At 46.7% G+C, this 20,489-nt stretch overlaps 2 protein-coding genes across 4 annotated transcripts in view; both read left to right on the top strand.

Moving 5' to 3' along the window:
• LOC105983009 (pyrethroid hydrolase Ces2e-like) overlaps positions 1–10,743 on the top strand; it is a 28,327-nt gene extending 17,584 nt beyond the window's left edge. The window contains exons 1-12 of one of the 3 annotated variants that reach the window (XM_013012736.1): positions 2,569–2,649; positions 4,689–4,893; positions 5,871–6,006; positions 6,637–6,770; positions 6,851–7,109; positions 7,504–7,602; positions 7,887–8,027; positions 8,168–8,248; positions 8,487–8,631; positions 9,136–9,273; positions 9,783–9,855; positions 10,288–10,743. In XM_013012736.1, coding sequence (XP_012868190.1) covers positions 2,574–2,649; positions 4,689–4,893; positions 5,871–6,006; positions 6,637–6,770; positions 6,851–7,109; positions 7,504–7,602; positions 7,887–8,027; positions 8,168–8,248; positions 8,487–8,631; positions 9,136–9,273; positions 9,783–9,855; positions 10,288–10,471 — 1,671 coding nt within the window. In that variant the 5' untranslated portion in view covers positions 2,569–2,573 and the 3' untranslated portion in view covers positions 10,472–10,743. Of the gene's footprint in view, positions 1–2,568; positions 2,650–4,688; positions 4,894–5,870; positions 6,007–6,636; positions 6,771–6,850; positions 7,110–7,503; positions 7,603–7,886; positions 8,028–8,167; positions 8,249–8,486; positions 8,632–9,135; positions 9,274–9,782; positions 9,856–10,287 lie in introns of those variants that run through there. The other 2 variants (XM_013012734.1, XM_013012735.1) reach the window with 2 other exon arrangements.
• LOC105983011 (cocaine esterase-like) overlaps positions 8,590–20,489 on the top strand; it is a 246,879-nt gene continuing 234,979 nt past the window's right edge. Inside the window, exon 1 of the mRNA XM_013012738.1 lies at positions 8,590–8,631. The gene's annotated coding sequence lies outside the window, so the exon portion shown is untranslated. The remainder of the gene's footprint in view (positions 8,632–20,489) is intronic.

Consider the following 20,489-nt stretch of genomic DNA (forward strand, 5'->3'; position numbering starts at 1 on the left):
TGAATGCAGGGTGGAGAACAGATTTAGGCACCCTGAAATTAGCCAAGATCTTGACCCTCGTTCTCCTCTGTGCAGCTGAACTTTCTGAGGAGGAGGAGCTACTGAGCAGGAGAATGATAAAGTACTGGGTCAACTTTGCCCAGAATGGGTGAGATAATACACCTAACCCTGCCTCCCCAGAAAGGGTCCACCTAGTGATCCTCTGGTGGCATCCTCATGAGCATACATGATACTTAGTTAAGTGACAACTCTCCTTCAAACCCCAGGACTCACTCACACACACAGAGGCTTCGTAGGTTCAAGTCACACTCTCTTGACCCAGAGACCTGAAGGGTGGATCACAATTTTGTGGCAACATCAGCGCTCACTGTGAGGTGGCTCTGAGCCATATGGAACAGACACTAGTAGAGGTCTTTGTTTCCCTATATTCTATATCCCTTGCTTCCCTCCACTCCTGGTCTTTTGGGCTGCCTGGCATGACCCTAATGAGGTGATTGGGTCCAGGCTCACAGGAACTCAGAATGACCCTTATCCCCCTTTCTCCTGGGGTGTGTCCACAGGAACCCTAACAGGGTACATGGGGACCTTCAGTATTGTAGTGGTGCTCCACAGCCATGGTATTAAGAAGAAGCATCATAATTTTCAGTTAAACTAAAGGTATTTGTTATTGGATCCTCAACTTCAAGGACTTAAATGCTCAGTTCCTCAGCGCAGGTGATGATTAGGTTAGGAGAATGAAGGTCAGAGAGTTCTTAACTCTGAGTAGCCAAATATACTCATCCTGAGGTTCCAGACCAGAGCCTGGATTTATCAACACTCCAGCCTCACCTTCTCCCCTTATCTGGATGCAACCCAATTGGCTGGGGCCAGACCAGGACCTTGAACTAAAATCCCTACTTCATTTCCTCCCTTCTTCATCTGTGTCCCAGTTTGCATAATATCTATTTCTTGCTATTAGTTACTTTCTTATCAACCTCCACCACAATGCATGGGTTGAGCCACGTGCTGGTGGCCTCTACCTAACACTCAGGAGACAGAGATCTGAAGATTGCAGTTTGAAACCAACCTGGGCAGGAAAGTCCATGAGATTCTTCTCTCCTGTTAAGCAGCATAAATTGGCAATGGAGCTGCAGCTCCAGTGGAGTGCAACATCAGCTTTGAGTGAAAAAGCTAAAGGATAGCTCTCAGGACCTGCGTTCAGGCCCTAGTACTAGCAAACATGTGTGCACACATGCACACACACACACACACACACACACACACACACACACACAGAATGCAGGGGCAGGAGCACCACATTAGTTCCTTTCTTATCAGTCCCTACCGGATTACACTAGGATTCCCACAAACCCACTACAAAAACCTTAGCCTATAAGCAGGAATAAATCATTAAGCTTTGGCTGAAGGCTCTGCAATATGCCTGTGCTGATGGCGATCTGTCACTTGGTCTATTCTCCAAACTGTGTGGGAGTCTACCAAGAGCATCTGCCCAGGTCTAGGCAGAAGGGTCTGGGACCATGTCCTGGGCCTCAGTTCCTGAGACTGGAGATCTGGAGACCTTGTGGCTGGAATGGAGGTCAGAGAATCTTTAGCAAGTCATGCCAGGGGAAATGAGCCCTCTGTGAATGGCACCAAGAAGGAAAGCCTGTGGTGCCAGGCTGTAGGTTCTCAACAGGATTGTGCACCAGCTTGAAGAATCAAAGCTGGTTCTCACAGGCAGTAAAGACTGTGTGAGGCTGAGCCTGGCACCATGTCCTCTGGGAAGTCAGGCTGGACTGCAGCTCCTGGCTCCTGGTATCTCATTGCATCTTAGCAGGATCTACGTGTTTCACACACTCTGGATTACAGACCTGGTTCCCAGATTACCCCAGGCCCAGAGAGCCCTGCCTCCTTACAGTGCTGCCATAAATTCACCTTAAATGTATTTCAAGTGGATAAATGACTGCCCTTGATTTCAGCCACCAGGGTAGCCACAGATGGGGGGGGGAAGGGTGAATATGGGAATGAGTCCTTAAGAAATGTCAGAGGGACAAGTATGCTTGAATGGACCAGCCATTCCTAAATAGGAAGGGGTCCATTCAGATCCTCAGACCTCAGTTCTAAGGGATGAGGAACCTTGAGGGGGGAATGGTAATCTATAAGCAAATGAGAGCAATGGAGAACTTCAAAATGAGCACAGTCATAGCTCCCTGTCTGCTCAAGTGTTCACCTTTACCCCAGGGTGGGGGGGGGAGGGGAATCTGCTTTTCTGCCGTCCAGCCCTGAATTTCTCCAGTACAACCTTCACCCTGGTGAAAGTTCCCAGTATCTCAAGGGCTGCAAAAGTCACACAGCACCTCTGGAGAAGGGCAAAGGGAAAGTAGGAGAAGGGAAGGGCTCACAACCAGATTGCTGGGCCCTGACTTCCTGTGACCACTGCCCCATCAGTGCCCCTCTCTCACAGGAACAACCTTGCCCAACCTCTCCTAGGTCCCGCCTCCTCCAAACCCGGCCGGGCAAAGTCTAGGTGAATTGTCTGTTGGTGAGTTGCAGTGTGCTGCATAGAGACACAGAAACTGTCCCGTGAGCCAGCCATGCCACTCCACCAACTTCCCGCTTGGCTGACTTCAGTGGTCTATGGATTCCTGCTTCTTCCACACTGGATTCAGGGTAAGTCACTGCAAGGGGATGGGTCAAGGTGGAGGGAAACAGGGACTAGCTTGAGATCTGCCACATTATGCAGAACAGAGTTTGAAGTTAAAGAAGGGAGGGAGAAAGGAGTAGGTGGACATGACAGATGACAATGTGGGAAAATTTTGTTATTTAAACCTCCATAAAATGCCAGGATGGTGATCATATAGCTCAGAGAGGGTTATAGATGCCTGAGGAAACACAGGAGTGAGCCCAATCTGAAAGAGTCAGAGGTGCACTGACATGTGCCAGGCAGAGTCAGGGATTCTGGACATTTTCCTCCTCTGTGAGTAGGTGCAGCTGGAGCTGTAACTGCTACTGAATCTGATCATGTAATTGTTCACACTATCCTCTGTCCCTGTGTGGGTCCCCTTCATTGCCAGAGAAGCATCTTGGTAGGTCCAATATTCCCCAGCAAAGGTTTCTGGTCCTGGAGGAGATATACTTCCCCAGAAAAACATCAGTAAGTTGAACCGAAGTGGACCTGGGTTTCTTTCACCTATGTACGAACTCTGGGCAAAGGCTTGGCTTAGTTTCTAGGACTCAGAGGGTATGTCCTGTGCCTGCCACAAACTCTCGGGCCTCATATCAGGAGCTCATGCTACTTAGAGAATTACATCAGAAATATATGTGCAACCTTTGATCCTCTCAATCCACAGCAAGCTGGGATAGGCTCTGATGAACTCCCCTACCCTCTCTTATTTAATCTGCCCTAAGGAGTTCCCCCTCACCCCACCCATGGCCCACTCCTACTGGATCCCCTCCCTTTCCTGCTTGATCAGGATCTGGGTATGGATTCTGAAATAGTGAATTGAACATAACAATTGTTTATATGAGAAGGAGCTGGTTATGCAAATCTTGCTACCCAGAAGACCCAGGTTTAAATTCTCCTAATTCAAGGGTTACTTTTTCCACTGTAGGACTCAGCTTTCTCATACCATTTCATGAGGGGCTTGAAGCAACATGCAGGTAGCTGGTCTCTAATAGGAACCTATGAGCAATGTTTATCCTTAAACACATCAATTATATAACTACTATGAAGCATGAGTGGCTGGTGGCCACAGTGAGGCCCAGGGTCAGAGTTCCCATGCAGCCAAAATCTCTTGCACAGACAACATGGAGGTCAGTGGTATGTCTTTAGATTTTGGAAAATATTGGGAAACTGCTGTCTGTGGTTTCTATCTTGGCTCAAGCCATACCAGGTGACATGAAACTTTGTGATTCACAAATAGTTCCTGGAGCGTTCTTAGGGACAGGAGAGTTACTTTTCTTATTGGAGGGTGATCCTGGGGGATTCAACGGAGAGTGAATTGGTCCTGATGACAAAATTGCCAGAGATTGTGGGCCTGACTTGTTGTCTCAAAACATCTTAAGGAACATGAGTTTTGAGGCTACCAAATGTGAGCTCATATGAAGGATTCTGTCTTACATTCGTTAAAAAAAACAACAACCCACAAAGTATGCGGCATACATTTAAAAAAATATCATGATTGTACAAGTCAGATTGATGCAGATGATATCCAATGGCCTCCTCCATTCTTGATCCCCAACACAAGCCGGCCAGGGTTTTCATGATCTGATCAGAGCTGTGTGACTCTCTCCTTGCAGCCCTATTTCATCTTGGCATTTCTGATACCTCCATTGTGAGGAATCTGAGGGTTGGAAATGTTCAGTCCAATCCCCAGAGTCCTGCTAGTGCCTTGTAAAACCTGTTAGGTTGCTGGAAATGATGCTTATTCTGCCAAAAACTAAGCTTGAAGCTCCTAGTGCTTAATGATGGTATAAGGTTCCAAAGAACCTCAGGGATCCTGCCTGGTAGGAAGGTCTGGGTCAGGTCAGTGAAAACAGTGGTGTTGGAGCACAGTCATGCAGACAAAATGTATGTGAAGCCAATGAACCTGCAGATCAGAGGACCTTGTCTGGCTGAACTGTGGGTGGCATAGAACCAACAGGAGCCACAATGGGAGTGGCAGCTGATAGGGCACACCCAACTCTCATGTGCATCTCTCTACTCACAGGCCAGGACCCAGCCAGCCCCATCAGAACCACACACACCGGGCAGGTGCGGGGCAGCCTCATCCATGTGAAGGATAGCAATGTGGGAGTGCACACCTTCCTGGGCATTCCCTTTGCCAAGCCACCTGTAGGACCACTGCGGTTTGCCCCTCCGGAGCACCCTGAGCCTTGGAGTGGTGTGAGGGATGCCACCTCCTACCCAGCCATGTAAGCTCTTCCGGGGTGAGAATCTCTGTAGTGGAATGGTCACCCTGGACCACACTGAGTATTTCTCCTATGAATACCCCCAGTCCATTTCAATCTGAACTGGAGAATTTCCCATGTTGATTTTTCCAATGAATTTGCTGAGATTCAGTAGGTGGAACAGCTTTGCCAGGCTCATAGCTCTGACTTTGCATATGAACAGTGTTAGCACCAGGTGCCAAAGCACAGAGATATATTTGTGCCATGACTTGGATCATGCCAATTGTTCTCTGCCACCAGGGGAAGCATCCCTGGGAAAGGTTCAGCTGGGCTGTATGGACCTGACAGAGCTTATGGTCCACCTTGTCTATATGGACCTGACAGAGCTCCTGGTCCAGCAGCAGATGCTACAGATCGCTGAGGAGGGCAGCAGTGGGGGCTCCTTGGAGAAGCCAAGCTCCACAGTCACTGTGCTTACCCAAAGGGCCAGGTGCCCCTGGTTAAGGAAATGTCTCTGTTCTTCAAATTGGAGACATGGTGGAAGGATTACAATTCCCTTGTGTGTGGATTTTGATTTCAGCAATGTTTTACTACCATATGTATAACTGAGCTTCATTCATTCATACTACACTGATGTGGTGGCAACAACCCTGGACAGGCTTTAATTGGCACAGAGAGAAGGTATGTCAACTCTGGCAGCCAATGCTTCTAGAAAACTCTATGTGTTGAGATTTCCAAGGCTTAAGGGGAGAGAAACCCAATGTCCCCAACATGGTGAAGGCTTCCTGAAGGTCAGAGCTTCATTCTAGCTTGAGATAGAGAGTGTCATCCACCCAAGCCTGTGGCCAGCACATTCTTTGGAAAAGATATGAGAAAATATTCGGTATAAACAGGACACCAAAGTATCAAATGTTCACGGTGGCTGGGAACAAATTGAGCTTCAGGTTCAGATTTTTGACTATAAGACAAACACTGGAATAATTGTCTTCTATTGCAACCAGGTGTCTGCAAAATTTGGATATGATGAATATAGGGGAAATGTCGAGCCTAACTACACTTCCCATCCCCATGTCTGAAGACTGCCTTTATCTCAACATCTATTCTCCTGCCAGTGCCCAGGAGGGCTCTAACCTGCCTGTGAGTGTTGGATTTTCTGGGAGAACATTTCTTCTGTAAGACTCTTAGTAGTGGAAAGAATAGCCTGGGTTCTGAGGCAGTGTGGAACCTAATGAAAAGTTTCATTATCAGGTTCCAAACACCACTTGTCAGGAAGGGTGAATCACCAATGGTAGGGGATTCAGAGTTCTAACTGCTCCCAGTTGTTAGAGGCCTTGGTTCTTTAATCAAACAAGAACTCACTACCAACATGAGCCCAGAAGACTCAGTGAGGAGCCCAATTGTGGAACTTTGAGATCACTCAAGTTGTGGGTTATCTATTGTGCCAATGATAGTATGTGATCCTTTGACTCATATTAAAGTGAGACAATCAGGAAAATGCCCCTTTTCCTTCCACGTTAGATAGACAAGAGCGTAAGGTCACTGGTACTCCAGGCTTGAAGCCACTAATTCAGCCTTGGATTCCTGCAGTTGTCCTCAAGGATAGTGACTGAACTTGTGGCCCTCCTCCAGGGCCAAGTTCAGAAGGTCTTGAGGGAGTTTTTTCTATGTTGGCAACTACACACAGCCAAAGCCATGAGCAGTGTAATGGACACAGAGGTAGGATAGGGGCTGAATGAGAATCAACAACAGCTGTCTTGACTTTCCCAGGTCATGGTATGGATCCATGGTGGTGCACTGGTTGTAGGTATGGCTTCCGTGTATGATGGATCCATGCTGGCAGCCATTGAGCATGTGGTGGTGGTCACTATCCAGTACCGCCTGGGAGTCCCGGGCTTCTTCAGGTGAGCGAGGGATTGAGATGGGCAATGAGGGCCAAGCACAGCCAGGACAGCCCTGTGACCCTTGTCTCTGTCACTTTCAGCACTGGAGACCAGCATGCCACTGGCAACTGGGGCTACCTGGACCAAGCGGCCGCCCTACGCTGGGTCCAGCAGAATATCGCCCACTTTGGAGGCAACCCCAACCGTGTCACCATTTTTGGCGAGTCTGCAGGTGGCACAAGTGTGTCCTCACATGTCGTGTCCCCCATGTCCCAAGGACTCTTCCATGGTGCCATCATGGAGAGTGGGGTGGTCCTGCTGCCAGACCTCATCTCCAGCTCCTCTGAACCAGTCCGCTCAGTGAGTGCCCTCAGCTGCCCTGGTCCAGACTCCCTATACTATACTTATCCAAAGAGGCTTTAATTTTGTCTTGTTGGGTACAAAATTGACCATGAAGGTAACTTTGGAACGTCTTGATAATTGCTGAGGAGTCAGGGTACAATCCATACTTCTCAGCCTCACTGAGTTAATGCTAAACCCAGAGTCTCCTATGTGGATATAACCATGTAAGCAGCAAAGATGTCCCCTCCAGGCAAAGTCCCTGAGCATCATGAATGTGGGAACAATTTCACACCTACAGAAATACACACAGTAAACCCTAAATGATCTGGAGTAACTTGCATCAATCTGGGTCTGGGAAAACCTCTCTTGCTACTTCAAAAGGTGAGGCAGCCTCTGTCTGTTTGCTTTCCAGATCGTGGCCAACCTGTCTGCCTGTGAGAAGATGGACTCAGAGGCTCTGGTGCGCTGTCTGCGGGCCAAGAGTGAAGAGGAAATGCTGGCTATTACCAAGGTCAGGCTGAATGGTGTGGGTGTGGACCAGCCCACTTCTCAATGAAGGGGGAAAAGGACATACGATGTGTATCATCCAGTCCTAATACTCTGAAACAAACACTCTGTTCTTGTACCTCTGGATAGGAAATGAAGGCTAAGGGAGGCTAACCTAAGTGTTGCATCTTTTGGTATATGTATGGGAGAGAATGCAGGGAGGAATTGGCATAGGGTGGAAGTAACATAGGGATATAAGAAAAATATGTGTTATGTGATCTCAAATCCTGGTCATGGATGCCTCCTCAGACCTTCAAGATCATCCCTGCAGTGGTGGATGGGGTCTTCCTACCCAAGCACCCAACGGAGCTGCTGGCCTCTGCTGATTTCCACCCAGTCCCTAGCATCATTGGTGTCAACACTGATGAGTATGGTTGGATCCTCCCCATGGTGAGACTTCATTCTAACTCATTAGTTGTCTGGGGAGCTCATCTGTTATGTGTCTGAGTGGCAGGGTGTATAGGGTGGGACAAGGCTTGATACCTTCATGACCACGTAATTCCAACTTAAACTGTCTCCTCACCACTCAGATCTTTGGACTTGCTGACACCATAAAGAAAATAAACAGAAAGACCTTGCCAGCTATAATGCAGAACACAGTAGGACTCATGGTAAGGATCCAAACACCTGCACCAGTGGATGGGGCACCCTAAGGTATTTGTTCACACAGTAACCTCCAGGAATATACAATGGGATATCTGTGTGTTGGTGGTGGGGTTACTCCAGCACTTGACTCTTTCCACCCTATGTTAATGTCTCAGTCAGGTGCCATCTCTGCACCCAGAGGCTGCCTCCTCCCTGCCACTGCACTCCTGCCTAGCCTGACTCTCTCTGATCCTCTTGGCACAGAACTTACCTGCTGAGTGTGCTGACTTGCTGATGGAAGAGTACATGGGGGACACCGAGGACCCCCAGACCCTCCAAGCCCAGTTCCATGACATGATGGGGGACTTCATGTTCGTGATGCCTGCACTGCAAGTAGCGCATTTTCAGTGTGAGTACATCTGTAGCTGAAGCCTGCCTGAGCAGCAGGCAGCTTAGAGCTGTGCATCCAGGGTGACCTCTGTGATGTCCAATCTCCACCTTTGTCTCTCTCAAGGCAGTGGTAGGCACTTGATGCCACACAGGTCAATAAATTCTCAAGGCTACTATAAGACACAGGCATCACTGGCACTTTAAAGAAGTGGAAACTTAGATAATGATTAAGCCAAGAACACACAGAAAATCAAAGCCATGATTGAACCAAAGGTTTTTCCCACTGGGGTCTTGTGAAAGATGAAAGTAACATGCAGTTCTTGACCTCAAAGCTCATCCCAAAGTCAGAGAATGGAGCATTTAATGTGATGACCATCTTTGGTCTTTGAAATGCCTCTTCCTGAGGCTTCTCACTTCACAGTCCAGATTCCAGCCAGGTTCAGTCTAGCATCTTATCACTAAAGATGAGGAAGGACAACTCCAAATGAGGGCTCACCATGTCATAATTTGTCTCCACTTCCAGGTTCCCATAGCCCTGTCTACTTCTATGAGTTCCAACATCCTTACAGCTTCATCAAGGACCTTAAGCTCCAGAATATAAGGGCCGACCATGGTGCTGAGGTTGTCTTTGTCTTCGGGTCCTCCTTTGGTGGCAGCAGCCGTGAGTCTTCTTCATTTCCATAAGCTAGAATGGGCCACACTAGGGTCCCTGTAGGTGAATTTCCTCGTGGTCTACATAAGGAAACTGAAGCCTAGATAGAAGACAAGATCAAGTGTGCAGAATCTTACCGCTCAAAAAGCTGCAGCTGTTTACATTCCAAATTTTTTCCCAAGCAGCCTGTGCTCATAACACCCGTCCCTACCAGCAAGCAATAAGGTATCAGTCATGGGTACAGAGTGCATGCTTGGATGTTATAAATGTTCCTAAGTTATTCCAGGGACTGAGGGTAGAAATGGCCTCTATTCCAGGAATACACACTGGTGTATTCAACTAGAGACAAAGAAGAAGAATGGAGGGTTATGGAATGGGAGTCTCTGATACTGGGTGGAGTAGAATGAAAGGATTAGGCCTGTTATGGAGGATCAGACTACAATTGAATGGAGGGTGGAGAGCAGCAGTAGGCACCCTGAAATTAGCCATGATCTTGACACTTGTTCTCCTTTGTGCAGCTGACTTTTCTGAGGAGGAGCAGCTACTGAGTAGAAAGATGATGAAGTACTGGGCCAACTTTGCTCGGAATGGGTGAGATAATACACCTAACCCTGCCTCCCATGAGTGAGTAGAGTCTACCTAGTGATCCCTTTGTAATGTACTCACGAATGCTCATGACCTTAGTTACTTGGCATTTCCCCCCTCAAACCCCAGGAGTCACTCACACACAGAGAATGAATGGTAAGTTCAAGTCACACTCTCTTGATCCAGAAACCTGAAAGGTAGAGCACAGTTTTGTGGAAATATCAGCGCTCATCTCAGTGAGGTGGCTCTGAGCCATATAGAACAGACACTTGTGGGAGGGCCTTGTTTTCCTTATCAGAAAAGTTTCCCTCATTCCCTCATACCCCCACTCCTGACCTTTGGGCTGCCTGCCCAAATCACCTAATGAGGTGATTGGGTCCAGGCTCATAAGGACTTAGAATGACCCTCACCCCTCCTCCTTGTGGGGTGTGTCCACAGAAACCCCAACAGTGAGGACCTGATTCATTGGCCCTTGTTTGACCAGAATGAGCAGTATCTACAGCTGGACATCCATCCTGCCGTGGGACAGGCCCTGAAGGCCTCCAGGCTGAAGTTCTGGACCAAGACCCTGCCCCAGAAAATCCAGGAGCTCAAGGGGGCTGAGAAGCATGTAGAGCTGTAGTGGTCCATGTCAGGATGAGTGGGCTTGAGTGCAGGTAGGATCAGCAGGAGGTGCCCATACATTTACCATGAAATAGGAATTGACTCAATCATTCATTCACTTGGCCATTCATCCCCCTGTATCCTGTCAGCCAGCCAACCAGCTGATACGTATGAACAACTCCCTACATGATGTTCATGACCAACTTGCCTGAGCACTCTCTGGTTAGACACACTCAATAAATGCCCCTTGGCAATGAAGCTGAATGAGCTCCAAGTGCTTACAGTCCTCCAAACCCCATGGGCCTGGGCTACTTTCTTTCTCGCTCATCTCATCTCCCCAACCTCTGTCTGCTCCAAGTCCCCAGCCTCTCTTCAAATGAAGAAGATGTTCTGAGCATGTTACTCCTAGAAGTGGGTTAAAATCCCAGATTGACCCTTCAGCAATTCCCATTTTTTTCTCTAACTTCTAAGTAACCAAAATTAGGCCAATTTAATTTCTAAGTTTCTCTAATACACACACTTTCTCTCTCTCTCTCTCTCTCTCTCTCTCTCTCTCTCTCTCTCATCCACACAAGTGTACAAGAAATTTTGTTTTGGATTAATTTCTATGCAGTTAAATTTACCCACATCCACTCCTATATCATGTGTTAAAATGTTTCTTTCATGCAACGAACTCCCTTCACATACTTTACAGATAATTACTTTCCTTTACTCAGCTTTTGTAAACACTTGATTGTGTTTGTTTGTTTTATATTCTAGGACTTGAACTCAGGGCTTTGTCTTCTGACTTGTTTTTTTTTCTCCTCAATGTTGCATCTCTATTTCTTGAGCCATCCTCCACTTCTGGCTTTCTGCTTGTTAATTAGACATAAGAATCTCAAAAAAGGGCTGGGAAGGTGGCTCAGTGGTAGAGCGCTTGCCTTGCAAGCATGAGGCCCTGGGTTTGATTCCTCAGCACCACATAAGCAAAAAGAAAAAAGCCGGAAGTGGCTCTGTGGCTCAAGTGGTAGAGCGCTAGCCTTGAGCTGAAGAGCTGAGGGACAGTGCCCAGGCCCAGAGTTCAGGCCCCACGACTGGACCCAAAAAAAAAAAAAAACAAAACAAGAATCTCAAAAACTTTTCTACCTGGACTGGCTTTGAACCTTGATCTTCAGCCCTTAGCATTCTGAGTTGCTAGGATTTTAGGTAAGAACCACTACATCCTGGCCCAATTGTATTTAGTTGCAATCAAGATTCAATATTGTTTGGAAAAATAATATCACAATATAGCATATCATACTAACTGAATTGTTTGTGACTTGTAGTCAAGGCGATTAATACTTTAAGAATCAAGTGTTATTTCTTTTATTGAGGAATGCCTTCTATGAATGCACACATTACTTTTTATTCACAAAGCAACTGGATGCACATCTGAGTGGGACAGATTCTCTGCTATTTTTAAGTTGTTTAGGACACTTCAAACTTTATGCAGGCACGTACTTTCATTTCTGTTGGATTCTATTCTGGGTTTTTGAGTGTTTAATTGGCGACTTTTCGAACTGGGCTGTCTTTGAACCAGTATCCTCAGATTTCAGCCTCCTGAGAAGTTAAGATTACACTGTGAGCCACTGGCACCTTGCTTGTGTCTCTGATGCTTTCTTTCTATCTCTCTGTCTCTCTATGCTTATGTCTATGTCTGTGTCTGCTTCTCTGTCTGTATCTGCCTTTCTTTCTCTCTCTTTCTCTTTCTGTCTCTTGTCTTTGTGTCTCTTTCTCTGTCTGTCTGTCTGTGTGTCTGTCTGTCTCTCCTATCTCTGTCTCCCCATCTTTGTCCAAATCACTAGGTATATGTAAGTTTTCATAAACCTCCTCACAGATACAAAATGCTTCTAAAAGGCTTTCATTCCATGCTTTTACTATTAGCATGGTTATTGTGCATGCCAGGGTCTCTGAATGATGGTGCAGGAAGTGGCAGGGCATGAGGGGACCTTCAGCCTTGCAGTGGGCACCACAGCCATGGTATTAAGAAGCAGCAGCATGATTTTCAGTTAAAATAAAGGGATTGGTTACTGGATCCTGAATTTCAAGGATCTAAATGCTCAGTTTCCCAGCACAGGTGATGATTAGGTTAGGAGAATGAAGGTCAGAGAGAACTCTTAATTCTGGGTAGCCAAATGTCCTTATCCTGAAGTTCCAGACCAGAGCCTGGATTTATAAACACTCCAGCCTCACTTTCTCCCCTTGTCTGGCTGTAATCCTTTTGGCTGGGGCCAAACCAGGACCATGAGCTAAGGTCCCTGCTTCATTTCCTCCCTTCTTCAGCTGTAACCCAGTTTGAATTATTACTATTAAATTAATTACTTTCTTATCAACCCCCACCAGAATGCATGCGTTGAGCCATGCACTGGTGGTTTGTACCTAACACTCAGGAGACAGAGATCTGAAGATTGCAGTTTGAAACCAGCCTGGGTAGGAAAGTCCATGAGATTCTTATCTCTTGTTAAACAGCAAAAACCCCACAATGGAGCTGCCGCTATAATAGTGTGTAGTACTAGCTTTGAGTGAAAAGGTTAAGGGATAGCTCTCAGGCCCTGAGTTCAGGTCCCAATTCCAGCACACACATTTACAGAGGAGAGAGAGGGAGAGAGAGAGAGAGAGAGAGAGAGAGAGAGACAGAGACAGAGACAGAGACAGAGACAGAGACAGAGAGACAGAGAGACAGAGAGAGATAGAGAGACAGAGACAGACAGAAACAGACAGAAACAGACAGAGACAGAGAGACAGAGAAAGAGAGGGAGAGGGAGAGAGGGAGAGGGAGAGAGTCCAAGGGTAGAAGCACCACATTAGTTGCTTTCTTATCAGCCCCTACTGGATTACACTAGCATTCTCACTAAACCAATACAAAAACCCTAGCCTGTAAGCAGGAGTGAATATTTAAGCTTTGGCTAAAGGCTCTGCAATAAACGTGTGCTGATGGTAATCTGTCACTTTGTCTATTCTCCAAACTGTATGTGAATCTACCAAGAGCATCTAGCCAGGTCTGGATAGAAGGGTCTCTGTCCATCTCCTGGGCCAGAGTTCATTAGGCTGGAGATCTTGAGTGCACATCAGATCTTGTGACTGGAATGGGGGTCAGAGGAATACATACCGCCGTTTTCAGCTAGAGGTAGGGAAGAAGAATGAAAGGTTATATAATGGGAGTGCCTGCTCCTGAGTGGAACAGAGGGAAAGGATCAGGCCTGGTATGGAGGACCAGACTACAGTTGAATGAAGGGTGTAGAGCAGAAGTAGGCACCCTGAAAGGTTGTCCAAGATGTAGACTCTTGTTCTCCTCTATACAGCTGGCTTTTCTGAAGAGGAGGAGCTATTGAGCAGGAGGAGGATGAAGTACTGGGCCAACCTGGCCCAGACTGGGTGAAATAATACACCTAACCCTGCCTCCCATGAGTGGAGTCCACCTAGTGATCCCCTTATGGCATTTTTATATGCATGTATGATCCTTAATTCTATGACAGTCCTCCCTTAAACCCCAGGACTCACACTGAGAAAGAGAGAGACAGACAGAGACAGAGAGACAGAGACAGAGACACAGACACAGAGACAGAGAGAGACACACACAGAAAGAGAAAGAGAGAGACAGAGAGACAGAGACAGAGAGAGAGAGAGTTTTGTAGGGTCAAGTCATTCTCTCTTGCTCAAGAGACCTGAAAGGTAGTTCACATTTTTGTGGAAACATCAGCACCCAACTCTGTGATGTGGCTCTGAACCATATAGAACAGACACTAGTGGGAGTGTTTTCCTATATCAGAAGTTTCCCTCATTCCCCTACTCCTGATCTTTTGGGCTGCCTTGCATGACCCTAATGAGGTGATTGGGTCCAGGCTCACAAGAACTGGAATGACTCTTACTCCCTTCCTGGGAGGGTGTGTCCAGAGGAACCCCAATAGTGAGGAACTGTTCCACTGGCCCAAGTTTGACCAGAATGAGCAGTACCTACAGTGGACATCCATCCTGCTGTAGGTCAGGCCCTGAAGGCTCCAGGCTGAAGTTCTGGACCAAGACCCTGCCCCAGAAGATCCAGGAGCTCAACGGAGCCTCACATCTGAGTGTGACACATTCTTCATTGTTTTTTTCTCTTCTCTCTTCATTTATTTAATTTTTTTGGCAATGAGGATCAAACCCAGGATGTTGTGCTTGCTCGGCAAGTGCTTTGCCACTTGATATTTTTAATCAAGTTGTTTAGGACACTTTCAAACCTAATTTTATGCAGAGACAGACTTTCATTTCTATTGAATTCTATTCTGGGTTTTTGAGTGTTTAATTGGAGATAAAAATGTCACCTAGGCTAGCTTTGAACCAAGATCCTCAGTTCTAGGTCTCCTGAGAAGCTAGGATTACAGGTGTGAGCCACTTGCACCTGGCTTGTGTCTTTGATGCTCTCTCTGTCTCTCTTTGGATGTCTCTCTTTATCTCTTTGGTTGTCTCTCTGTATCTCTGTTGATGTCTGTGATTGCCTCTCTGTGTCTGCCTCTCTTGTGTCTTTCTCTATTTCTCCCTCTCATATTCTCTCTCTTTTTATCCTGTCTCTGTTGCCTTGTCTTTGTCCAGATCACTAATTAAGGTCAAACCCTTTCATTCCATGGTTTTGCTATTAGCATGGTTATTGTGGATGCCGGGATCTCTGAATGCTGGTGCAGGAAGTGACAGAGCATATGAGGGCCATCTGCCCTGCAGTGGTGCCCCAGAGCCACAGTATTAAGAAGAAACATTGTGAGTTTCAGTGAAAATGAAGGAACTTGTTACTAAACCCTGAACCTCAATGACCTAGACTCTCAGCTCCACAGCCCAGGTGCTGATTAGGTTAGGAGAATGAATGTCAGAGAGAGCTATTCAGTCTGTGTAGCCAAAAGTCCTTATTCTGAGGTTCCAGACCAGTGCCTGGGTTTATATATACTCCAGCCTCACTTTCTCCACTTGTCTGGTTGTTGACTATTTGGTTGATACCAGACCAGCACCTTGATCTAACGCCCCTGCTTCATTCACTCTCTTCTTCAGCTGTGCCCCAGTTTGCATAATATCTAGATCAACCTCCACCAGAATGCATGGGTTGAGCCATGCACTGGTGGCCTGAACCTAACTCTCAAGAGACTGAGATCTGAGGGATACTGTTTGAAGCCAGCCTGGGTAGGAAAGTCCATGAGATTCTTCTCTCCTGTTAAGGAGCAAAAAGCTGGTAATGGAGCTTCAGCTCTAGTGGTGCGGAACACCAGCTTTGAGTGAAAAAGCTAAGGGATAGCTCTCAGGCCCTGAGTTCAAGACCTACTACCAGCACACAGACAGGTGCGCGCGCATACACACACACACACACACACACACGCACACACACCCCAAATCCAGGAGCATAAGCACTATATTAGTTACTTTCTTATCAGGTCCTACCGGAATACACTAACATTCCCATGAACCCACTACAAAAATTCTATCCTCTAATCAGGAGTGAACCATTGAACTTGAGCTAGAGGCTCTGCAATAAACCTGTGCTCATGGTGATTGGTGTCGTTGTCTATTCTCCAAACTGTGTGAGAGTCCAACAAGAGCATCTGCCCAGGTCTGGGTAGAAGGGTCTGGGTCTATATCCTTGGCCACAGTTCCTTAGAGTGGAGACCTTGAATGCACATCAGACCTTGTGGCTGGAATGGAGGTCAGAAAGCCAAGTCATGCCAGGAGAAATGAGCTTTCCAGGAATAGCACCGAGAAGGAACACCCATGCTGCCAGGCTGTAGGTTCTCAAGAGTATTGTGCACCAGATTGAAGAGTCAAAGCTGATTTTCACTGGCACCATGTCCTCGTGGAAGTCAGGCTGGACTGCAGCTCCTGGCCCTGAGTCTCACTGCATCTTGGCAGGATCTACATGTTTCACACACTCCTGATTACAGACCAGGGTCTCAGATTACCAGAGACCCACAGAGCCCTGTCTCCTCACAGTGCTGCAACCATAAAGTTCCCTTCAAATGGTTTTCAAGCGGGTAAATGATTGCCCTTGAGCTCAGCCATCAGGGTCGCCACAGGTTGGAAGGGGAATGGGTCCTTAAGGAAGGCCACAGTGAAAAGTATGTTTGAATGGACAGCCACTCCCAAACAGGAAGGGGCCCATGCAGACCCTCAGACCAGGTCTCTGAGGGATAACGGAACTAAAGTGGGAATTGGCAACTTGTGAACAATGAGTTCAAGGAAGAATTTCAAAATGAGCACAGTCATAGCTCCCTGTCTCTGCTCAAGTACTCATGTTTGCACTCATGTTGTGGGGACATTATCCATCTGTGGGATTCTGAGCCTGCTTCTCTCAGGATACTGCCGAATTTACAAACTTCACTGTAGTGACAGTTCACAGTATTCCAAGGACTGCAGAAGCCACACAGCTCCCCTGGAGGAGGACAAAGGAAAAGTAGGGGAAGGGAAGGGCTCACAAAAAGTGCTGACCACTGACTTCCTGTGACCACTGCCCCATCAGTGCCACTCTCTTGCAGGACCAACCTTTCCCTGCCTCTCCTATGTCCCTGCCTACCCCATTGCATGTCCAAACTTTGGTTGGACAAGGACTAAGTGAATTGTGCCTGTTGGTGAGTGCAATGGAATAGCTTTGAACCAGGATCCTCAGATGTTAGCCTCCTGAGAAGTTAGGATTGCACTTGTGAGCCACTAGTACCTGGCTCACATATCTGATTCCTTCTCTCTCTCTTTGCTTGTCTCTCTGTGTCTGTGACTGTGTCTGTGTCTGTGTCTGCCTGTCTCTGTCTCTCTCTCTGCAGAGCACACATGTAACATCATGCTTAGACTAATAGGTTTCACTCAATTTATCCAAACACTTCAAATATACCAGTATGAATCCACACCAATAACTAACTCTTATATCTCTGCAGGTTTTGCTTCAGCTGGTCACCTTAGTAAAGTCTTTGGCTCCCTCGGTGGGTACTTATCTCTGTATTCCATAGTTCTAACTCCTAATTTCACAGCTTAATATTTCATACAGTTTCACAGTACACATACATTCAATACATTCCCTATTTAACAATGCACTATGCCATTATTCCATAATTCTCACTCACAACAGTCTCTCTGTCCCTCTGTATCTGGATTTTTTTTTAAATTGTGAAAATACTGGACAGAGGGGTTACAATTACATGAGAAAGGTAATGAGTACATTTCTTATCAAGCACTGTTGCCTCCTCCTTTGTTTCCCCTTACCATCCCTTCGCATCTCCCTCCTTCCGCTTGCCCCCCCCCCGTGTCTCTTTCTCTTTCTCTGTCTCTCTATATCTCCCTGTGAATCTCTCTATATGTCTTTCTGTGAGTCTGTCTGTCTCTTTCTCTCTCTTGTTCTGTTCCTCTGTGTGTCTCTCTCTGTCTCTCTGTGAATCTCTCTGTGTGTCTGTGTGTATGTGTGTCTTTTTCTCTCTATCTTTTTCTCTCTCTCTCCTGGTTCTGTCTCCTCATTTTTCTTCAGATCACTAGATAAATGTAAGTTTTCATCAACCTCCTCAAACATAAAGAAATGCTTCTAAAAACCTTTCATTCCATGTTTTTAGCATGGTTATTGTAGATGTCATGTCTCTGAATGATGGCACAGGAGGTGGAAGGACCCATCGGGACCTTCAGCCTTGCAGTGGTGCACCACAGCCAGAGAATTAAGAAGAAACACTGTGATTTTCAGTCAGAATAACTCAACTTGGTCCTGGACCCTAAACTCTCAGCGCCCTAGTCCAGGTGCTATTTGGATTGAGAATGAAGGTCAGAGAGAGCTACTGAATCTGAGTAGCCAAATATCCTTATTCCAGTCTCCAGATGAGTGTCTTGATTTACCAACACTGCAGCATCACATTCTCCCCTCGCCCACCCATTTGGCTGGCACCAGACCAGGATCTTGAGCCCATTTTGTACAGGAATTCAACCAGGAGAAACAGAGAAGCCACATCTTGAGAGGTCTAATTGAGAGTCTTATTAGAAAGCTGGCAACTGCAGGTGGACTCCTGTCTCAAAGACCTGCAGCCCAAGCCGGGCACTTGTGGCTCACATCTGTAATCTTAGCTACTCAGGAGGCTGAGATCTGAGGATTGCGGTTCAAAGCCAGCCAGGGCAGGAAAATGCACTGCACAATGCACCTACATTGGATAAGGCACCACTTTGCTTAACACTGACTTCTGCTACTGTTGATTCCTGCTTGCTTGTAGCTGTAAGATTAGGGAAAAGGGAACTTGCAAACTCTCAGGTGAGGGGTATATGAACCTGACTTGTTTGGGAGTCTATTACACTTGGGTACCCTGAAGTATCCCAACTTCCCTGGCTGGTGGGACTTGAACCTATGATTGGAGAAAGGAGTCACCAACAGTCAACTGGGCTTGGAATTGTTTATTAGCCAGAGCAGGTGAAGACATTGAAGACCAGCAATAAAGTCAAATAGCTCAGGGTATTTTAAGGCAAGCCATGGGGGAACGGAGGGCCTACTTGCAGGTGGCCAGTGGTAGTTTTGCGATCCGCAAAGAAGCAAGTTACAGAAGCCGGGCTAGCAGTAACGATTACAAAATGGTGATTATCATTCCAGTCATTCGAATCACAAGGCAATAGGTCGCAAGGCAAAGTCCTCATGCCAATCTTCCCATCAAAGAAGCCAGTTAATGAAATAGCAATTACAACCTCACTAAGCAGAACAATAAGTCCTCATAGCAAAAATCGCATTCCAAATATCTTACTTATCACACCCCAAAATCAAACCACTTCTAGGCTTTCTGGCTCTTTATGAGACTCACTGTTATTCACCAAATTCCGGTAACCTGGTGTTTAACTCACAATTTACTTCAAGCCTTTTATCTTTGGAAGTTTTCCTTTTAATGACTAGCCTGGAGATTTTTTCTGTAAGGACAGATCCTGCCTTTCAAGTTTGGCCTGATTCTTGATCAGAAGTAACTTTTTCCTCTTTCTAATTTCACATTTTATATTATTTTTCGGGGGATCATCACACCCGACACCCGAGTGTGGTCAGCAGTAGGCTAATAAAGACTTTCCATTGGCTATATATTTTGTCTGAGTGATGACTCCTGGGAATTCCCCATTTCAGTTCAGAGAATCTTTAGACAAGTCATACCAGCAGAAATGATCCCAACAGGAAGGGTTCTAAGAAGGAAAGCCTGTGGTGCCAGGCTGTAGGTACTCAACAGTATTGTGCACCAGCTTGAAGAATCAAAGCTAGTTTCCAATGGCACTACTTCTTCTGGGAAGTCAGGCTGGGCTGCAGCTCCTGGCCCCTTACTGAATCCTAGCAGCATTCTAAGTACTTCATACACTCCCAATTACTGAACTGGCTCCCAGATCACCACAGGCCCAGAGAACCCTGTCTTCTCTTTTCAGTTTTGCAACTACCAAGTTCCCTTAAATGTGTTTCAAGTGTGTAAATGACTGCACTTGAGGTCAGACACTATGGTAGCCACAAATTGAGGGCTGGATGAATAGGAGAATGAGTCCTTAAGAAATGCTACAGAGACACACAGGTATAAAAGGACCAGCCATTCCTAAATAGGAAGGGGTCCATGCAGATGCGGAGACTACAACTCCAAGACATGAGCGAACTTGAAAGTAGACTCAGGAATCTATGAGCAATGAGATCAAGGATGAATTTCAAAATGAGCACAGTCATAGCTCCCTGTCTCTGCTCAAGTGCTCACCTTTCCCCCATGGAAGGTTGGGGGCATATCCATCTGTGCGATCCTGCGTCTGCTTTTCTGCAGACTAGCCTTAAATTTCTCCCTTCCATCCTTCACCTCAGTGATAGCTCCTAGTATCTGAAGGGCTGCAGAAGCCACACAGCACCTCTGGAGGAAGGCAAAGGCAAAGTAGGAGAAGGGAGGTCTCACACCCACAGTGCTGACTACTGACTTCCTGTGACCACTGCCCCATCAGTGCCACTCTCTTGCAGGGAACAACCTTGCCCAGCCTCTAAATGTCCCTGCCTACTCCGTGTCAGGTCCAAACTCCTGGCTGGGCAAGGTCTAGTTGAACTGTACCTG

Source organism: Dipodomys ordii, unplaced genomic scaffold (genome assembly GCF_000151885.1).
Source record: "Dipodomys ordii isolate 6190 unplaced genomic scaffold, Dord_2.0 Scaffold18, whole genome shotgun sequence".
Taxonomy (NCBI): domain Eukaryota; kingdom Metazoa; phylum Chordata; class Mammalia; order Rodentia; family Heteromyidae; genus Dipodomys; species Dipodomys ordii.